This window comes from Rutidosis leptorrhynchoides, chromosome 4, assembly GCF_046630445.1.
Source record: "Rutidosis leptorrhynchoides isolate AG116_Rl617_1_P2 chromosome 4, CSIRO_AGI_Rlap_v1, whole genome shotgun sequence".
Taxonomy (NCBI): domain Eukaryota; kingdom Viridiplantae; phylum Streptophyta; class Magnoliopsida; order Asterales; family Asteraceae; genus Rutidosis; species Rutidosis leptorrhynchoides.
Window position 1 is genome coordinate 28,098,112 of NC_092336.1, and position 23,459 is coordinate 28,121,570.

Consider the following 23,459-nt stretch of genomic DNA (forward strand, 5'->3'; position numbering starts at 1 on the left):
AGAGCAAGTGGGACAAGATGATGCGTACGCACTACCGTGGTCAGCATTCAAGCACTTGATGAACGAGAAGTACCGTCCCAGAACCGAGGTCAATAAGCTCAAGACAGAACTTAGAGGGTTACGAACCCAAGGATTTGTATTACCACGTACGAAAGACGATTCACAGAATTGTGCCTATTGTGTCCGGGAGCATTCGAAGATGAGGAAGAGAAGATCGACGCATTTGTGAAAGGATTACCGGAAAGAATCCAAGAAGATATAAGTTCACACGAGCCCGCCTCCATACAACAGGCATGTAGAATGGCTCACAAACTAGTAAACCAGATTGAAGAAAGAATTAAAGAACAGACTGCTGAAGAGGCCAATGTGAAGCAAGTCAAAAGAAAGTGGGAGGAAAACGGTGATAAGAATCACCAATACAACAACAACAGCAATTACAACAATAATTGCAACAATTATCCCAACAATCGCAACATCAATCGCAACTACAACAAACGGCCCAATAACAACAACAACAACAACAACAACAACAACTACAACAATCATCCCAACAACAATAATAACCGCAACAACAATAACAATCAGAAGCAGCTATGCCAAAGGTGTGAAAAGTATCACTCGGGGTTCTGCACCAAATTTTTCAACAAGTGTAAAAGAAATGGTCATAGCGCGGCGAAGGGTGAGGTCTACGGACCAGGGGTTAATAGAACGAAAGGAACAAATGGTGTCGGAACGAGTAATGGCGGAGCAAGTAGTGTCGGAGCAAGTTATGCCAATGTAGTTTGTTATAAATGTGGAAAACCGGGCCACATTATTAGAAATTGCCCGAACCAGGAGAACACGAATGGACAAGGCCGCGGAAGAGTTTTCAATATTAATGCGGCAGAGGCACAGGAAGACCCGGAGCTTGTTACGGGTACGTTTCTTATTGACAATAAATCTGCTTACGTTTTATTTGATTCGGGTGTGGATAGAAGCTATATGAGTAGAGATTTTTGTGCTAAATTAAGTTGTCCATTGACGCCTTTGGATAGCAAATTTTTACTCGAATTAGCAAATGGTAAATTAATTTCAGCAGATAATATATGTCGGAATCGAGAAATTAAACTGGTTAGCGAAACATTTAAGATTGATTTGATACCAGTAGAGTTAGGGAGTTTTGATGTGATAATCAGTATGGACTGGTTGAAAGAAGTGAAAGTAGAGATCGTTTGTTACAAAAATGCAATTCGCATTATACGAGAAAAAGGAAAACCCTTAATGGTGTACGGAGAAAAGGGCAACACGAAGCTACATATTATTAGTAATTTGAAGGCACAAAAACTAATAAGAAAAGGTTGCTATGCTGTTCTAGCACACGTCGAGAAAGTACAAACTGAAGAAAAGAGCATCAATGATGTTCCCATTGCAAAAGAATTTCCCGATGTATTTCTGAAAGAATTACCGGGATTACCCCCACAACGATCCGTTGAATTTCAAATAGATCTTGTACCAGGAGCTGCACCAATAGCTCGTGCTCCTTACAGACTCGCACCCAGCGAGATGAAAGAACTGCAAAGCCAATTACAAGAACTTTTAGAGCGTGGTTTCATTCGACCAAGCACATCACCATAGGGAGCTCCTGTTTTGTTTGTCAAGAATAAAGATGGTACATTCAGGTTGTGTATCGACTACCGAGAGTTGAACAAACTTACCATCAAGAACCGCTACCCACTACCGAGAATCGACGACTTATTTGATCAACTACAAGGCTCGTCTGTTTATTCAAAGATTGACTTACGTTCCGGGTATCATCAAATGCGGGTGAAAGAAGATGATATTCCAAAGACTGCTTTCATAACACGTTACGGTCATTACGAGTTTATGGTCATGCCGTTTGGTTTAACTAATGCACCAGCTGTGTTCATGGACCTTATGAACCGAGTGTGTGGACCATACCTTGACAAGTTTGTCATTGTTTTCATTGATGACATACTTATTTACTCAAAGAATGACCAAGAACACGGTGAACATTTGAGAAAGGTGTTAGAAGTATTGAGGAAGGAAGAATTGTAGGCTAAGTTTTCAAAGTGTGCATTTTGGTTGGAAGAAGTTCAATTCCTCGGTCACATAGTGAACAAAGAAGGTATTAAGGTGGATCCGGCAAAGATAGAAACTGTTGAAAAGTGGGAAACCCCGAAAACTCCGAAACATATATGCCAGTTTTTAGGACTAGCTGGTTACTACAGAAGGTTCATCCAAGACTTTTCCAGAATAGCAAAACCCTTGACTGCATTAACGCATAAAGGGAAGAAATTTGAATGGAATGATGAACAAGAGAAAGCGTTTCAGTTATTGAAGAAAAAGCTAACTACGGCACCTATATTGTCATTGCCTGAAGGGAATGATGATTTTGTGATTTATTGTGACGCATCAAAGCAAGGTCTCGGTTGTGTATTAATGCAACGAACGAAGGTGATTGCTTATGCGTCTAGACAATTGAAGATTCACGAACAAAATTATACGACGCATGATTTGGAATTAGGCGCGGTTGTTTTTGCATTAAAGACTTGGAGGAACTACTTATATGGGGTCAAAAGTATTATATATACCGACCACAAAAGTCTTCAACACATATTTAATCAGAAACAACTGAATATGAGGCAGCGTAGGTGGATTGAATTATTGAATGATTACGACTTTGAGATTCGTTACCACCCGGGAAAGGCAAGTGTGGTAGCCGATGCCTTGAGCAGGAAGGACAGAGAACCCATTCGAGTAAAATCTATGAATATAATGATTCATAATAACCTTACTACTCAAATAAAGGAGGCGCAACAAGGAGTTTTAAAAGAGGGAAATTTAAAGGATGAAATACCCAAAGGATCGGAGAAACATCTTAATATTCGGGAAGACGGAACCCGGTATAGGGCTGAAAGGATTTGGGTACCAAAATTTGGAGATATGAGAGAAATGATACTTAGAGAAGCTCATAAAACCAGATACTCAATACATCCTGGAACGGGGAAGATGTACAAGGATCTCAGGAAATATTTTTGGTAGCCTGGTTTGAAAGCCGATGTTGCTAAATACGTAGGAGAATGTTTGACGTGTTCTAAGGTCAAAGCTGAGCATCAGAAACCATCAGGTCTACTTCAACAACCCGAAATCCCGGAATGGAAATGGGAAAACATTACCATGGATTTCATCACTAAATTGCCAAGGACTGCAAGTGGTTTTGATACTATTTGGATAATAGTTGATCGTCTCACCAAATCAGCACATTTCCTGCCAATAAGAGAAGATGACAAGATGGAGAAGTTAGCACGACTGTATTTGAAGGAAGTCGTCTCCAGACATGGAATACCAATCTCTATTATCTCTGATAGGGATGGCAGATTTATTTCAAGATTCTGGCAGACATTACAGCAAGCATTAGGAACTCGTCTAGACATGAGTACTGCCTATCATCCACAAACTGATGGGCAGAGCGAAAGGACGATACAAACGCTTGAAGACATGCTACGAGCATGTGTTATTGATTTCGGAAACAGTTGGGATCGACATCTACCATTAGCTGAATTTTCCTACAATAACAGCTACCATTCAAGCATTGAGATGGCGCCGTTTGAAGCACTTTATGGTAGAAAGTGCAGGTCTCCGATTTGTTGGAGTGAAGTGGGGGATAGACAGATTACGGGTCCGGAGATTATACAAGAAACTACCGAGAAGATCATCCAAATTCAACAACGGTTGAAAACCGCCCAAAGTCGACAAAAGAGCCACGCTGACATTAAAAGAAAAGATATAGAATTTGAAATTGGAGAGATGGTCATGCTTAAAGTTGCACCTTGGAAAGGCGTTGTTCGATTTGGTAAACAAGGGAAATTAAATCCAAGGTATATTGGACCATTCAAGATTATTGATCGTGTCGGACCAGTAGCTTACCGACTTGAGTTACCTCAACAACTCGCGGCTGTACATAACACTTTTCACGTCTCGAATTTGAAGAAATTTTTTGCTAAAGAAGATCTCACTATTCCGTTAGATGAAATCCAAATCAACGAAAAACTCCAATTCATCGAAGAACCCGTCGAAATAATGGATCGTGAGGTTAAAAGACTTAAGCAAAACAAGATACCAATTGTTAAGGTTCGATGGAATGCTCGTAGAGGACCCGAGTTCACCTGGGAGCGTGAAGATCGGATGAAGAAGAAATACCCGCATCTATTTCCAGACGATTCGTCAACACCTTCAACAGCTTAAAATTTCGGGACGAAATTTATTTAACGGGTAGGTACTGTAGTGACCCGAACTTTTCCATGTTTATATATATTAATTGAGATTGATATTTACATGATTAAATGTTTCCAATATGTTAAGCAATCAAACTTGTTAAGACTTGATTAATTGAAATATGTTTCATATAGACAATTGACCACCCAAGTTGACCGACGATTCACGAACGTTAAAACTTGTAAAAATGACATGACGATATATATGTGGATATACATATGGTTAACATGAGATTATGATAAGTAAGTATCTCCATAAGTATATTAACAATGAGTTATATACATATAAACAAGACTACTAACTTAAGGATTTCGAAACGAGACATATATGTAACGATTATCGTTGTAACGACATTTAAATGTATATATATCATATTAAGATATATTAATATATCATAATATCATGATAATATAATAATTTAACATCTCATTAGATATAATAAACAATGGGTTAACAACATTAATTGAGATCGTTAACTTAAAGGTTTCAAAACAACACTTACATGTAACGACTAACGATGACTTAACGACTCAGTTAAAATGTATATACATGTAGTGTATTTAGATGTATTAAAATACTTTTGGAAGACTTCAAGACATATATCAAAACACTCATACTTAACGAAAATGGTTACAGTTACTTTTCCATTCTTTTCTTTCATCAAGAATTCTAGTCGTATTCTTACCCGTATTATACACAGCTTCAAAACGTACTTACTATGAGTATATACCAATAGGAACTAGCATGGGATTTCACTCTTGATTATGTCATGTATGACTAATCAATTTTAACTTCTACCATGAGCTAGTCAACTAACTAGAACTCCTTTTAACCCCACTCACCACTCACCAATTACCACTCATCATTCACTCCATTTCACTTCCAATTCTCTTTCTAATTCTCTCTCAACACACACACACACACACTATTATGAACGTATTTTTCCAGTAGTTAATCATCATCTTCATCAAAAATCACTTCAAGAATCAAGCTATAATCATCATAGGAAGAACACTTCAAGAACACTTCAAAAATCCCTTCAAGTTTACTAATTTACTTCCAAGCTTTCTAATCCATTCCAAGTAATCATCTAAGATCAAGAAACCTTTGTTATATACAGTAGGTTATCTTTCTTATTCAAGGTAATATTCATATTCAAACTTTGATTCAATTTCTATAACTATAAACTATCTTAATTCGAGTAAAAATCTTACTTGAACTTGTTTTTGTGTCATGATCCTACTTCAAGAACTTTCAAGCCATCCAAGATCCTTTGAAGCTAGATCATTTCTTGTCACTTTCAGTAGGTTTACCTACTAAACTTGAGGTAGTAATGATGTTCATAACATCATTCGATTCATATATATAAAACTATCTTATTCGAAGGTTTAAACTCGTAATCACTAGAACATAGTTTAGTTAATTCTAAACTTGTTCGCAAACAAAAGTTAATCCTTCTAACTTGACTTTTAAAATTAACTACACACATGTTCTATATCTATATGATATGCTAACTTAATGATTTAAAACCTGGAAACACGAAAAACACCGTAAAACCGGATTTACGCCGTCGTAGTAACACCGCGGGCTGTTTTGGGTTAGTTAATTAAAAACTATGATAAACTTTGATTTAAAAGTTGTTATTCTGAGAAAATGATTTTTATTATGAACATGAAACTATATCCAAAAATTATGGTTAAACTCAAAGTGGAAGTATGTTTTCTAAAATGGTCATCTAGACGTCGTTCTTTCGACTGAAATGACTACCTTTACAAAAACGACTTGTAACTTATTTTTCCGACTATAAACCTATACTTTTCTGTTTAGATTCATAAAATAGAGTTCAATATGAAACCATAGCAATTTGATTCACTCAAAACGAATTTAAAATGAAGAAGTTATGGGTAAAACAAGATTGGATAATTTTTCTCATTTTAGCTACGTGAAAATTGGTAACAAATCTATTCCAACCATAACTTAATCAACTTGTATTGTATATTATGTAATCTTGAGATACCATAGACACGTATACAATGTTTCGACCTATCATGTCGACACATCTATATATATTTCGGAACAACCATAGACACTCTATATGTGAATGTTGGAGTTAGCTATACAGGGTTGAGGTTGATTCCAAAATATATATAGTTTGAGTTGTGATCAATACTGAGATACGTATACACTGGGTCGTGGATTGATTCAAGATAATATTTATCGATTTATTTCTGTACATCTAACTGTGGACAACTAGTTGTAGGTTACTAACGAGGACAGCTGACTTAATAAACTTAAAACATCAAAATATATTAAAAGTGTTGTAAATATATTTTAAACATACTTTGATATATATGTATATATTGTTATAGGTTCGTGAATCAACCAGTGGCCAAGTCCTACTTCCCGACGAAGTAAAAATCTGTGAAAGTGAGTTATAGTCCCACTTTTAAAATCTAATATTTTTGGGATGAGAATACATGCAGGTTTTATAAATGATTTACAAAATAGACACAAGTACGTGAAACTACATTCTATGGTTGAATTATCGAAATCGAATATGCCCCTTTTTATTAAGTCTGGTAATCTAAGAATTAGGGAACAGACACCCTAATTGACGCGAATCCTAAAGATAGATCTATTGGGCCTAACAAACCCCATCCAAAGTACCGGATGCTTTAGTACTTCGAAATTTATATCATATCCGAAGGGTGTCCCGGAATGATGGGGATATTCTTATATATATGCATCTTGTTAATGTCGGTTACCAGGTGTTCACCATATGAATGATTTTTATCTCTATGTATGGGATGTGTATTGAAATATGAAATCTTGTGGTCTATTGTTACGATTTGATATATATAGGTTAAACCTATAACTCACCAATATTTTTGTTGACGTTTAAAGCATGTTTATTCTCAGGTGAATACTAAGAGCTTCCGCTGTTGCATACTAAAATAAGGACAAGATTTGGAGTCCATGTTTGTATGATATTGTGTAAAAACTGCATTCAAGAAACTGATTTCGATGTAACATATTTGTATTGTAAACCATTATGTAATGGTCGTGTGTAAACAGGATATTTTAGATTATCATTATTTGATAATCTACGTAAAGCTTTTTAAACCTTTATTTATGAAATAAAGGTTATGGTTTGTTTTAAAAATGAATGCAGTCTTTGAAAAACGTCTCATATAGAGGTCAAAACCTCGCAACGAAATCAATTAATATGGAACGTTTTTAATCAATAAGAACGGGACATTTCAATAGGTATCAAATAATCCAGGACAAAGGACAATTAACCCGGGTAATAAATTAAAATCAACACGTCAAACATCATGATTACGGAAGTTTAAATAAGCATAATACTTTTATTTCATATTTCATCGTACCTTTATTTACTGTCATTTTAATTACTGCAAATTACTTTATCGCAATTTAAATTATATCATTTTTATTATCGTCATTTATCTTTACGCTTAAAATATAAAATCGACAAACCGGTCATTAAACGGTAAAAACCCCCTTTTATAATAATACTACTTTTATATATATATATATATATATATATATATGTACATATATATATATATATATATATATATATATATATATATATATATATATATATATATATATATATATATATATATATATATATATATATATATATATATGTATATATATATATATATATATATATGTATACATATATATATATATATATATGTATACATATACATATATATATATATATATACATATATGTATATATATATATATATATATATATGTATACATATATATATATATATATATGTATACATATACATATATATATATATATATATACATATATATATATATATATATATACATATATATATATATATATATGTATATATATATATATATATAGTTGTAAAAAAATATAGCGTTAAACTCAGCTAGATCCCTGTGGAATAAACCGGACTTACTAAAAACTACACTACTCTACAATTAGGTACACTACCTATAAGTGTTGTAGCAAGGTTTAGGTATATTCCATAAATAAATAAATAAAACTTGTGTAATTTGTAGTATTTCGCAGTAAAAATAATAACTATTTTGTATGCACCTCTGCACACATCAACCGTACCGTAATTACAATATGGTACCGGTTTCGGTACCGGTACGGAACCGGTATTTTTCGGTTTTTTACCTACTTGGTACCGCATTTTTTTAACTATGTTGTAAAATCTTTAGATAATACGAGTGACGTGGTATGATGTATGTACATATACATTGTTTTTTTCCACTATATATAGTGTACATTATTCGCTAAAGAACAATGTTATACAAATAGATATTGATGAACATGCAATAAACAAATATAAGATAAACGAATATATTTGGTAAAGCAAAAAATGACGTACATGTACTGTCTATAAAAAATTAAATTTTTGTAAAAGTCCTCTAAATAAAGTTTAACAAAAAACAACAACTAAGCTTCGAAAGTCGCCTTCTCTTTTCCCTTTTTGTTTTGTTTTTTGATTGCCTCTTCCATCTCTATAAAATAAAAAGACACAAATTTTGTTAATTGATCATTATTTATCACACAAACATATACGAATATTCTTTAAAAATAAAATAAATAAAACATAATATTTTTACCAATTGCGACGTCGTCATCATTTAGCATATCAATTACTTCATCTTCAAATATAGGAACACTTGATTGTTTTATCCAATCCTGGGTGCAAATCAAAGCTTCCACTATTTGGGTTGACAACCTTGTTCTATACGGGTCAAGTACACGGCCACCCGTACTAAATGCTGACTTGGATGCCACGGTGGAAATTTGTATTGCCAATATATCTAACACAATTAAAAGTTCAAATACAATGAATTTAAAAATTTAAATATAACACACCTAAAAATTAAAATATCAAAGACTATAACAATTTAAAGTTCAAATACAATGAAAATGTGAGTAATTTACCTCTTGCCATCCAAGCTACACTTGGGAAGCACTCCTCATTTTGCTTTCACCACTTAAGTATGTCAAATGATTTAGACCAATTTAATTTAGGCTCGCATAGGTATCTTACTAGTTCTGATTCACTAGCAGATGAACTATTTTCTTCCACACTTCTCCATTTGGATACAAAACTATTTTTCCCTAAGCGCTTATCAACATTTTCTTTACGTTGTGATTCTTGAGAACCCGAATTATGACCAACCTTGCCAATCATTCCCTCATACCTTTTGAACAACCCTTCCATCCTAGTTTCAACACCATCAATCATATCACTCACTTTCTTATCAATTTCATATTTTGACAACGGCACATCTTGATCCATATTATTTGTAACGATACTTTTAAAACAATGTCTCATAAAATCTTTCTTCATAGTTGGATCGAAAAGAACGGCAAAATACATGTAGTCATTAAGCTCATCTAACTTACCCTAATACTTATCAAACTTTGTTCTCATTGAGCTAACCATACGACAATACCCACCATCGCACGCCCACTGACGTAAATGTGTATCAATATCTAACAATTCACTAAAAAATAAGTGAGCTAAGGGTTTTGTTGATGCCGAGACTGACTCTGTTGTATCGTTAAATTTCTCTAAAAAATTAACCATTCGTTCAGCAACACCAAAATCATCATGACCGGGAGCTCTAGCACCGGGTTCTCTAGATAATTCACGCTCATAATTAGTATCGTCCTCTTCATACTTAAAAAAGATGCTCCTTAAATCCACAACCCTTTTCAACATTTCATAGGTTGAATTCCACCTAGTAGGACAATCTCCACACAAAAACTTATTTGATTCAATACTTTCATCTTTCATTCACTCTTTAAATTTTTTAATTCGTTCGGATGAAATTCGAATGTACCTAACGGCTGTTTGAATATACTTAATAGATTCATTTCCATGATTTAAACCTTCTTTCACTATTAGGTTAATGATATGTGCCATACACCTAATGTGAAAATACTTTCCATCTTGATACTTATTATCTAGCTTCGACAACACATAAGATACAGCCTTATCATTAGATGATGCATTATCAAGGGTCATAGTCATGACATTATTAATACCCCGACCTCTAATACACTCCATTAGTTCACTATCAATATCATCTCCCTTATGACTATCAATGGGTCTAAAATTGATAATTCTTTTATGCATGACCCAATCTTCATCTATGAAATGAGCCGTTACTACCAAATAGTTCTCGCGTTGACAAGATGAGGTCCAAGTATCGGTCATCAAATGAACGGCGTTATGCGGGTTACTCAAGTAAGAATATAAGTTTTGTCTTTTATCTAAATAATATTGGGCAATATCCTTAGAAAGTTTGTGTCGTGAGGGTAACTTAGCTTTATCGGTACAAGCGTTAATCAATCTAACGAAAGTCCAGTGTTCTACAACCTTAAATGGTATTTCCGCACAAATGAAAAAGTCAAGTAAGGCATTTTTTAAATTCTTTTTCATCATATTTCCAAGTATTGACGCTAGCCGCTTCAGTATTAGCATTTTTTATAATACTAAAGTAGGTTGTTTTTTCCTAGCAATAATGTCGGGATTCAATCTGCAAATAGAAGCATGTTTGTTAAGTCCGGACGTACCGTTTAAAATTGGATCCGCTTTGATGACTGTCCCACAAAATACGCACTTACCACACTTACGTTCGAACCCATCGTCTTCTTTAATGAAGACTCTCTCAAATGAGTTCCAACACTCAGCCCGCTCTTTTCCTACTTTTTTTAGGTCGTTTTTCGGAAAAATTTTACTTTTTTTCCATCTTTTTCTTTTTGAACTAGTTGTCTGACTTGGTTCGAGTTCCACAACATCATCATCCATGATGTCCCTATAATCGGTGTCATCAACAAACGTATCTCCATCCTAAAACAAACATTGTATACACAAAATTATGATTTTGTCAACAAGAATAAATTATAATGAGCAATAAATAATTACAATTAACCTTGATGTATAATGTCTCTGAATACCAAAGCACAAATTTATCAGTTGGATTAATCAGACTCTTATTTACGTATGGATTAATCAGTTGGAGGATTAATTATATATTATAAACTAACTTTTTGTTTTTACAATTCCTTTCTTTTATGAACAATAACATAGTAATGGATTTACAGAACCTTCACAAATTTACCTTTTCATTATATTTCTTTTTCATGTTTTTTAGATGTTAACTATTTACCCTTCATTAGTCCATTTATTATCTTAAGCTAATACGGACTACGTGTTATACGTGTCAATCAAAGTCAGTTAATTAATACAGTATTATATGCATATGCTTGTTGATATATCAATGCATATGCTACTTAAGTACGTAGTTCATCTGCATCTGCAGTTCTAAATTTCTAATTCAATAGCATAGGTATTTTAAATTCCAATGTTTATTAACGTAGCAAACTGGATATTCCTTAAACATTCAAACACACAATACATGAATAAAGTAAAATCATAATCAATCACACTTACTTGAGTTGTGTTATGATCACTATTGTTCGATGATTCTCCAGGAGTAGACATGATGATCGGTTAGGGTTTTATTTGTTAGCGGCTTAAAACAAAAAAAGTCTCGTAGGTTTTATTTGAGCAGCATATATTTATACTTAGCAGTTAGCAGCATATCAAAACTAAAACTTATATATGGTTAAAATTGTGTTTCGTATTTATCTATGAGGGAGTTGAAATGTAGACAATCCTTCCTAGGCATGAGCAAAAACACCGAAAAACCGAAACCGAACCGGTACCGGTACCGAACACCATACCGAACGGGAATCGGTATCGGTTTCGTTTTTGTGAATTCATCAATTTCGGTTTCGGAAAATAACGGTTCGGTTCCAGTAATTTAACGGTATTTCGGTATTGAGTACCGAATATTTACACTTGATATGAATTGTTGTGAAAAATGATTTAAGTTGTATGTATATTTATAGAGTATGGTTTATTTCTTAAAAAAAAGGTAATGAAGTCATTTGTAAAAAGAAACATATATTTATTTTTACTAAACTAGCAGTTTAAATTTTAAAAGAAATAAAACAAATAAATAAACCAGGCACCACCACTTACATGCCAACCACGGGTGGAAGATAGAGGTATCCGGCCCAATTGAATTTAAAATAAATTAATAAAGATAATGGGTTTTTTTAGGTTTTACCCTATTTCATAGTTTCGTCCGCCCTCAAGTCGGGTTCAAGTTTCATCACTAATGAAAACCCACACCGTGACACCGCTGCACTTGATGAGACCCTCTTTTAACACAGCCTTGCCTATCCAAGTCAAAAAAATGACAGCCGCCATACTTTCTATCAGCGTTAAATATTGAGCAGCCTTGAAACACCTCCTATCATTAATGATATGTGAACTGCATACGCCACAAGTGGCCACCAATCATAGAGTAGTAGGATTAGTTAACCAACTTGTTAATTACTCCGTAAACACCAAGTACATACGGAGTAAGTTTATAAGTATTGTAAGTACATAGGTGATAAGTTACTAAGTATGTGTAAAGTAAACGTTAAATCATAAATGGATGTGGTTTTTGTTCAAACTATTTGGTTATTTCAAGAAAGCAAGTATTTTTATTTGAACATATGTATATAGATGAGAAGATACAGGGTAGTGCATAATTAACCTATTGTTCTTGATTCAACTTTGGTGAAACCATGGAGGAAAAATCAATTCAAACCCAACATCAATAAATATGAGCTGATAACTTTGATTGGATGAATTTAATTAAATGGTCACGCATTTAAACATGTCATTATCATTTGCTAGAATAATGCAACGTCGATTATTTCTAGCCAGAAATATCTTCGACTTTTCTTGTTTCATTAAATAATTCTTTCAAGATCTTCTAGCGACTAGTCAGTGAAGTCTCTTAAAGTTAGAAGTTACTCGGGCTATGTATACATAACTGTTCAAAACCACCGACCATTAACCGATCAAAACTACCTCGCAGCGAAGCGCGAGTATGTTTTTCTCGTTATAAACCATAAATCAAGACTATGCATTATATAGTACTATTAGTAATTAATTCCGGTATACAGGTCATGTAACCACAAGTCACAATTAATACTAACATTCTATAATCTCGATCTTAATAATTGAATGATTTGAAAAGTCAATATCCAATTCGATGACTAGCTCCTACAGTCGGGGAAAATGAAATGTGTTAGAAACTTTGAATGTTCAAACTTTAGGAAAATCCAACGAACATAACTCTATAAAAACCCGAGCTACCTTATCCTCAATCATCGCACACAACAACTATTAATAATCCATTATTTTCGATATCAATTCCTTCTACAAAATCAAGGTTTACATCTTAAAAAATTTCAGTAATTAAACAACCATGTCTTTTAAAGATCAAGGACCTCGATCACCTTTGCAACCACCAACATACGGGAATCTAATCACGATTCTTAGCATAGATGGTGGTGGAGTACGAGGAATCATCCCAAGTGTTATTCTCGAGTTTTTGGAAACCGAGCTACAGGTAATTTGTCTTAAGTCCAACACAACATGCATTAACTACTTGTATGATACACACAGTTGATGCATAATTATGATGGATATGTTCACGAAGTACACCCACAATACATAACTGCCTCTAAAACTTGTTTACATTGAACAGAAAGTAGACGGCGAAAAAGCAAGAATTGCAGATTATTTCGACGTGATTGCTGGAACTAGCACCGGTGGTCTTGTTACTGCCATGTTAACCGCTCCGAACGAAGAAGGTCGTCCGATTTTTGCGGCTAAAGATGTAAAAGATTTTTATCTGGAACATTGTCCCAAAATCTTCCCACATAGCGGGTACATATCACTGCAACTAAAGTTAATTAGCACTTTGACTTGTTAAAAGGTTTCCATGAAATTTTTTAGCGACTAAAATCTTCCGTACATTATGTATTCTTCTCTTATCTAAAACCCAAAATTTATACATATTTAACTTTTCATTTTTTACAAATTAACACGAAACTTTTTACTTATTACAAATCAATCACAAAAATTTCCACACTTTTACAAATTAACCACAAAACTTTTCACATTCTACAAATTAACCACTCAACTTAAATTAACACACATTTTTCACTTTTTACAAATTAACCACAAACTATTCACACATTTTACAAATCGACCACACAACTTTTCACATATTACAAATCAACCACATAAGTTTTACTTTTTAATAACTACTGATATGTGAAATCGTACCTTAAAATAACTAGCTAAAAACTTAACAATTATCACACACTTACAGACAACTATAACCCGATCATGCAGTAATCTATAAGTAATAGACCAGTTCGTTCTACAGAGAGCAGTTTAATCAAGATCTTAACACTAATAATTATTCTAGAATTCAGTTTAAAAGTTTTGGTTTGTATTAAAATTCACGCAATCAACGTGAAGTAAAACGAAATGAATTAACAATAAAGATAAAACAGTGTTCACTTGAATAATTCACTACTTGTATGGATTGTCCTTGCAATTATTACTGATTATTATGTTCTAAATATAGTTATATGACTTTTCACAAAGTACTAATCAATCAAAGTTGGTAAACTCACATAAGCTCACTTCAATAGATTAAACTATATTTGATAGAAACTAATGACACTTGATTTGGACTAAACTCACATAAAGTCCTAATTATCACAATCACTTGCAATAATTTCACTATCATGCAATTCACTAGTCTTTCAATTACCAATTAAATCAATGACACAATCACTTGAAATCACCTCTTTAATTGTCTAGATCACCTAAGTGTTGAAGCATAGATTGCATCTCAAATCTAACTCACATTAAATGATTAACAACCTATGTAATTGAATTAATAACTAAGAACAAGCACAAGAGTGGATCTTTAATCAAACACAATCAATTTCAATCATCAAAACATTAAATCATTAAAATAGAACAATCCAATACTTGTAGTTTCATATTCAAGCAAACATTAAACTAATTTAGCCTAGCATATTAAAGTAACAAAGAATATTCAAACAATGAAAAGCAATAGTATTCATGATTACAAGATAAACTGATGATAAAAAACGAGTACCAATTGTAATGATTAACTGAATAGAAGTAAAGAAATAACAAGGCTTCAGTGGTAGGGTTTAGAACTTCAAAGAGACCTTCAATTCGTAGCTGGAAAAACTGCACTCCCCTTTTAGGGTTAAAAACCTCGAATATTTATAGTAGAACAAAAAGTCACCAGTTCGAGCCCGCATCCCGACCGCGATGGCCTCATCGCGACCGAGATTCACCAAAAGCATCGCGACCGTGATCAACCATTTTTCGAAATCTGAAAATCCCTGCCAACTTATTACGACCGGGACACTACCTATCACGGCCGTGATTCACTCCAGACTACGCAAAACTTCATTTTCTTGCATCCAAACGTACTTTAAGCTCAAATATCATCAAAACTTAGCAAGAAATCACCAAAACACTAACCTGAAGACCTCTGGAGCTATATTCGTCATTTTAGCTCAATAAATAACAAAAGTCTTCACATTTCTTCGAATAACCAACAATAATGAACCGATATCGCGATAATAAATATGTATAATTTGAGCGATATCAACTACTACTACTTATTATTTATAATAAGTATACTAGACATACCATATGAACAATAAACGTCTTACCTCATGTTGATGTCAACATAACATTAGTTATTTTGTCCCGTAATTAATTTTAAGAAAACAAAAATTATAAGACCAACTTTTTGGTCCAACGGAGTTGGCCGGGCCACCATCTAGTTATTATTATTATTATTATTATTATTATTATTATTATTATTATTATTATTATTATTAAGATTATTATTATTATTACTATTATTATTATTATTATTATTATTATTATTATTATTATTATTATTATTATTATTATTATTATTATTATTATTACTATTATTATTATTATTATTATTATTATTATTATTATTATCATTATTATTATTTTACTTATTCCAAATCAACCCCATAACTTATCACTTTATTATTGTTTTACTTTTTACTTTTTACTTATTATAAATCAACCACATTAATTTTTTATTTTTATTAACTACTTATCAATTATTATTATTATTATTATTATTATTATTATTATTATTATTATTATTATTATTATTATTATTATTATTATAATTATTATTATTATTATTATTATTATTATTATTATTATTATTATAATTATTATTATTATTATTATTATTATTATTATAATTATTATTATTATTATTATTATTATATAGTTTTCTATTTTATTTAGTGGTTTGTACCAATTTTCGACGACGTCTCACTTTATTAATAAGGCATTTATGTCATTTCTCTCGACAAAACAGAAACTAAAACACAAAATTAGTGTCAGTCAGTATGCATGGCACAGACTGATTTCAATCTGTCATAAGTGGCAGTCAGTCTGACATATGTGGCAAGTTAGTCTCTCCAATGTGGCAGTCAGTCTCTCTTACATGAAATTTTTTAGAAGAAAATTAAAAAAATTATTTATTTTTAACAAAAATATATATTAAACTATTTTTATTTTTTATTCAGTATATAATCAAAGATTGAAGAACATGTGTATATGGTAGCTACATGTGCATTCAATCTGTGAGTTCTCTCACACCATTGGTTCTCTATGACCCATAGATAAGGGGCATGATCAATGGGGAAGTAACCAATCGGGGAGAAGCGGGGGGAAGCAAAAAAAAATTTGTTTTTTTGGAATTTTTTTTTTCAGGCATCAAGATCACACGAATATATGAACATTTAGAAAAGGCACTTCGTGATGAATGTTAATATTTAGGCGAAAAAACGATCGACAAAAATAACATTCAAGATAATATTAATCGTAAAGAATGTTAACGTTTTTTTTTTCTTTTTTCATATTTTGTGAAGTAAAATTTAGCCTGATTTAGAGTTTAGGGTTTAGTGTTTTGGGTTTAAACTCTAAACCCAAAACTCTAAACCGTTCGTGTTAAAAACTCAATCTAAACCCTAAATCTAAACCCTAAACCCTAAATTCTAAACCCCAATGTCTAAACCCTATAAACCCTAATATCTAAACATCAACATACGCTCGAAAAACACGATAATTGTTATATATTATTTCTTTGAGCATTTTTCCGCTAAAATAAAAACATTTATCACAAAGTGTCTTTATTAAATGTTCATATTTTCATCCAATCTATAATGTTCGTGAACAAAGTTTTTTTCAAAAAACGGAAAAAAACTTTTGCTTCCCCCGTTTCCCCCCAATTGGTTACTTCCCCTTTGATCCTACCACTATATATATATATATATATATATATATATATATTACTCCGTATATATTAAGAGTATATTAGAACGAATGGTGGAGCAAGATTTTATCCGTTCAATAAAACAATCAACATCTACTTTTTAAATACTGTAATTATTTATATTGTATATTTAATATTAATATTTAATTTAATATAATGACATGTGACATATATATGTTTTATACAAGAGGTATTATATAATGATAACATAGAAAAAATATAATTTAGACTTTACTAACGTGTTTTCATGTGACATGTTTCATGACAAATTTTCAATGTTCTCATATTTTCTGTAAATATTACGTAGTATTTAATTTATATATAATTAAAACATATTAATGGTGAGAAATAAAAAAAAATGTAGACGTTAAGTTACAAACACCACTCAAAACCATTTTCAGATTTGTCAACACCACGAGTTCTTAAACTCAAAAACCTTTTAAAATTTGTCAACAGCGCGGGCTTTTAAACTCAAAAGAACAATTGTTTGAAAAAATCAATTAAATTTAGCATACTTATTTTACTCACCTATATAACGCACGGGCTCTAACGTTTTATTTACTTTCGCTATTTACATATTTCATTGATATAATTTGTTACGGTTTTGGAACACTTGCACACCAGCACGGGTCTCTAAAAACTAATTTATTTATATTTATATACCAACAATTTGAAAAATGCATAACATAATCTGAAATAATAATAATAATAATTCTACAAGTTTTTTGAATAATACTGTAATATAATAATTCTATAAATAGGTAAATGATCATGTATTTTAAAACTAACGTTGATTGATTTAGTTATTACTGAGTGATGTCGAGTAAAGGTTATACCAAAATCTTGGAATTCGATGAACTAACAAAGCTCATCATCAAAAATGTTGATTAAGCATACAAAGTGCTCGATAAAATGCTTCAACCAATTACACATTGGTCTTGCATATTGTACAACATTTTGTGGTTGGGTTTTGTTTCATATTGTTAACAAGATACAAATATGTAATTCCATTTTCGATGTGGCCTAAATCGGGCTAAAACTAAGTCGCACACAAAGTGTTCGACTAATTAGATGGCAAGGACTAATCAACTCGTGTACCTAAGTCGATGATGGCACCGCCAAACCCTTGGTTGCGCTGCTTAAACTCATGGCTACACATCATGCGTTATTAGTCGTATTACTTAGTTGCATCGCTTACGCCCATGGTTGTTTCACATAAGCAAAAGCACACGTACATTTATTATGCACATTTAGTTCGCATAGCCTAAGCTCATGGTTGCTTTGCATAATCCCAAAGACACATATCATGCATGATTAATCGCATCACCTAAGCTCATGGCTACTTTGCATAAGCCCATGGCCACATATTTTTCCCGCTTAGTCACATTGCCTAAGTTCATAGCTGCTTCACATAAGGCCATGGTCCTACATCGTTTGCATATGGTCACACTTCATTTGCATATGGTCGCACATCATTCGTGTATGGCTGCACACGAACTACCCGCCGAGTACGATAATTACTAGCCGGCTAGCCAATTTTAATCTTAACATCCCTTTAATGACATCTTGTTTTTCTTCATGATTGTTAATTAAGTGTGGTACAATTTGTAGCAATATTCTGGCTCCTGCTACAAATGTAATCAAAGCTTTATCTGGACCAAAATACGATGGTGAATACCTTCATAATATTATTCAAGAAAAGCTACAAGAAACCAGACTTCATCAAACATTAACGAATGTCGTGATTCCAACATTTGACATCAAATACTTGCAGCCTACAATCTTCTCAACTTACCAGGTATCAAATCAGAAATAAATTATGTTCCATTTTAAACAAAATTGTTGGCATTCAAACATTAACTAAAGCTTATATGTGTTTTGTGAGCAGTTAGAGAAGGTACCGAGCATTGATGCGAAATTATCGGATATATGCATTGGAACGTCAGCAGCCCCAACCTATCTTCCTTCACATTCGTTCCAAATTGATGATTCTGAAGGAAATTTACTGAGAGAATTCAATCTTATCGATGGGAGTGTTGCTGCAAACAATCCGGTATATATTATGCCTTACTACATGTTAATGTGTGAACAATTATTATGAACCTTTAAATTCACTTCTTTATTCGACTAATTGTACAAAGAGATGCCTAATAGTTAAGTGTTATATATTACATTAAAATCATAGGTCAAAAAAAGGAGAAAGAAAACTGGAAGACTTATGTTAATTACATGTAATTTAGGTAGATATACAATACATATTATTTAAATTATACCTGGCAAAAAGGGTCAGGTTGGGTTGGTTTGGGTAATGGGTCAAAATGATTTTAGGTTGAAATGGGTCATGGGTCAAACAGGTCAGATTTTTAAACGGGTCCAAATAGGTCAGATTTGATAACTGGTTGAAAAATGTCATGGATCAGATTGTTTTTATAATTTTTATTTATATTTTATATTATTTTAGTCATTATCATATATTACTCTGTATTTAATTATTTATATTTCTTATATATATAAGAAAAAATTTATATACATAATAATTCATATAACCTCTCATACCTTGCAAGCGCGAGATTGGGTATTGCTATTGTTTGTGGTGTAATAAATGATACTCCGTATAACCATAAATGCTTTTATAAATGTTTGAAGGATGAAACTTGTTATGATCTTTATGCTCGACCCGTTTGACCCATTCACAAGACCTATCTCTATTTATTGAGCTTTAAGAATTGATACCCATTGAACACGTTCCTTTATATTTTGTATAGAACCCAATAGGCATGAGGGAAACCCATTGGACCTTTTTTTAAGGTTTTATGTTTAGATTGCATGGCTTTTTTTCAAGACCCAAATGACCCAAATTTGAGAGTATGGGTCTCATTTGTCACGTATAATATTTATCAAAACCCAAACAGAAAAAACTTTCAAAATTCATGTTTGAACTCTTATGATAACTACCTATGGTTTTAGTTGGGCTAATTAATTGTGCTATTCGGTGTAGACTTTGGTTGCAATAAGCGAGGTAACTACGGAAATAACTAGAGGAAGTCCGAACTTCTTCCCAATAAAGCCAACAGAGTATGGCCGGTTTCTAGTTTTGTCGTTGGGCACTGGGTCAGCTAAATTTCAAGAGAAGTATGATGCAACAAAATCGTCTAATTGGGGCATTGTAGGGTGGTTAGCTGGTGGTGGTTCGACTCCGATAGTAGACGTTTTTACTCAAGCAAGTAGTGATATGGTTGACTTGCATATCTCTAGTGTCTTTCAAGCCCTTCATTCAGAAGAAAATTATCTTCGCATTCAGGTATTTTTTGTATAATTATGTTTCTGATGTTTAGATCGAACGTTGATGAAAATTGTGAAAGATTGTAGTTCAAAATTTATTTTTATGTTACAGGATGATACTTTAACTGGTGACATAGCTTCGATGGATTTAGCTACTCCAGAAAACTTACAAAATCTGGTGAAAGTGGGTGAGGAATTGTTGAAAAAAACAGTTACTAAAGTGAATTTAGGCACAGGCGTAACAGAACCTTATTATCACACTACAAATGAGATGGCTTTAACCAAGTATTTGTTTATCTACTACTTTTAATTTGATGATTTATTTATTTATACATGTGTGGTTGAAAACGGGTCGGGTTGGGTCAAGACCGAAACGGGTTTGGGTCAAAACGGGACATGGGTCAAACGGGTCTCAATTTCAAACGGGTCATCTCCGAACGGGTCGGTCGGATCAAGACCCATTTTTCTTATACTATTTTTTATTTTTCTCTTTTATTAATTTTTTTAACTTTTTTATTATTCTGATTTTTTAACTTTTTTTTTTCTTTTTTTTTTCTTTTTCTTTCTTTAAATGGGTTTCAACGAGTTTAGATGGATCATCTAATATATTAATGGACTAAAGATGAGTCCATATTTGACCCATTCACTGGACCCAAATGGTTTACCCAATAGACCCAACTAGTCCGGACCGGCCCGCGCGTTGCGGTGGGGGCTTTCGGGCTGCGTATTCATATTTAATGTAGCGTTGTGTATTTACAGAGGGGAACACGGCCCATGTGTTAAGCGCCGTTTTAGATGTCGTTGTGTTAAGCATTTTTTAAAAAGTATATGTTTCGAACGTAGTTAGTTTTGTTTTGTTCAATAAATTTTTTCGAGTGTAAAGATGCTGTCGAAAAAATTTAACTCGCGGCGAGCTGAAAGATACGAGCTGTCGTTGTGTTTAGTGTTTTTTAAAAAGTGTCCGTTTTGAACGTGGTTAGTTTCGTTTTGTTCATAAAATTATTTCGAGTCTGACGCTGCCGTCGAAAATATTTAACTCGTGGTGAGCTGGAAGATACGGGGTGTCGTTGTGTTTAGCGTTTTTAAAAAAATTGTCCATTTCGCGTATAGTTAGTCCCGTTGGGTTGGTAAGATTTTTCGTAATTAAACGGTGGTCTCGAAAAAATTTAACTCGCACCGAGCGAGAAGATAGGGCCGGTTATAAATTCGGGTGAAATTAGTTTCTTTTATTTTAATTAAATTCTATGTTTACACTTTTAACCCCTGAGAAAGTGTAAAATTGAGGGGTCGTTGTGTAAATATACGCAAAGTTGAGGGACCGTTTGTAGTGTGAACGCAAACTCAAAACTACATTCCAATATAACTAAAACTACACAAACTCCCACAAACTCCCATCACAGTTAGTATATAAGGGTTAATTTCGGAGTATGAGTCTTGATTGTCAGACATACATCTGTATAAAACAAACGCCTAAACGCATGATTGATTGATGGACATGTTTTAAAATATCTGCTGATTAATTGAATGCAGGTTTGCGGGAATACTTCACAGGGAGAAAAATGTGCGAGAACTTAGATCGCCAAATACTAATAAAGGAGTGATTGATAAAACAAAATTGATTGCAGAACAAACTGCACATTCTCGAAGAACACCGGCACTCTCTAATACAATTGATCACTCTCAACAAGATCTGCCAGAGCTTGACACAAAGTAATCAAGCTGTCTTCTATCAGTGAAGGTTATTTAATAATATGTTATAATTTCTAGCTATGAGCTTTAAGCTTCCTGAATAGTTGCATGAATTCTAAATAGGTATATGTAAGGTCTGAGGTTAAGATGTACGAGATACAAAGATAAATGTATGATGGTTGACTACTTTAAACAATTGAAATAAAAACACTAAATGATATCCCAAACGTTGGTTGATGTTGTTTGTTATGGCCATAGCCCATATATCGTTAGTTCATATCGTTTTTGTTGTTATTTTGCCTTGGCAAAAAATTGACATTTTGGATATAATACCATAATTTCTATATAAACTTAGGAAGTTTGTATCATATTATTACCAATAATCCCTATTTATTTATAACTACATCGATCGTCCTTGACTTTCTATTAGACGTGCGGTGGTGGTCCTCCACTTAACGATGGTAAAAAGTTCGTTAACTATCGAAATATCATCTATCATGTTCTTGTTTAGATCATCAAGCAACACATTTATAATCATTCTTTTCCAAAATTGACAATACCATACCATTATGTCAATCTAAATCAATCTACGTTCTTATAATCTAATTACACAAAAAGTTACAAACACAACCATAAATGTTGTTCACTACTAGTGCCGTCAACGTCGATACCCGATCACCACGTTCTTAAGTCAGATTTAGTGTTTTTTTTGGTGCTTTTGCATATTGTTTATACATTTTCTCCATATTTGTTACAGCCGGGTTTACTGAATAAGTCCGAGAGAAAGATGGATTTGGTTCGAGTTTATTTATATTTGTGTTCCAATTATTTAGAGTTAATGATATTTTAACGGATGTTAACCT

The 23,459-nt window shown here is 32.8% G+C and overlaps 1 protein-coding gene across 4 annotated transcripts; it reads left to right on the top strand.

Annotated features, from left to right (window-relative positions):
- Positions 1 to 13,541: 13,541 nt before the first annotated feature.
- Positions 13,542 to 22,877, top strand: LOC139840367 (patatin-like protein 2). 4 transcript variants are annotated; one of them, XM_071830632.1, is made up of 7 exons: positions 13,542 to 13,800; positions 13,939 to 14,120; positions 19,237 to 19,423; positions 19,514 to 19,678; positions 20,624 to 20,926; positions 21,020 to 21,095; positions 22,438 to 22,877. In XM_071830632.1, exons 1-7 carry the CDS (start codon positions 13,657 to 13,659, stop codon positions 22,506 to 22,508), a joined length of 1,128 nt encoding a protein of 375 aa, XP_071686733.1. In that variant the 5' UTR covers positions 13,542 to 13,656; the 3' UTR covers positions 22,509 to 22,877. The 4 variants fall into 4 exon arrangements, with proteins under 4 accessions (XP_071686733.1, XP_071686732.1, XP_071686735.1 ...); XM_071830631.1 differs by having other exon boundaries at positions 13,543 to 13,800; positions 21,020 to 21,192; XM_071830633.1 differs by having other exon boundaries at positions 13,673 to 13,800; positions 13,946 to 14,120; positions 21,020 to 21,192.
- The last annotated feature ends 582 nt before the right edge of the window (positions 22,878 to 23,459 follow it).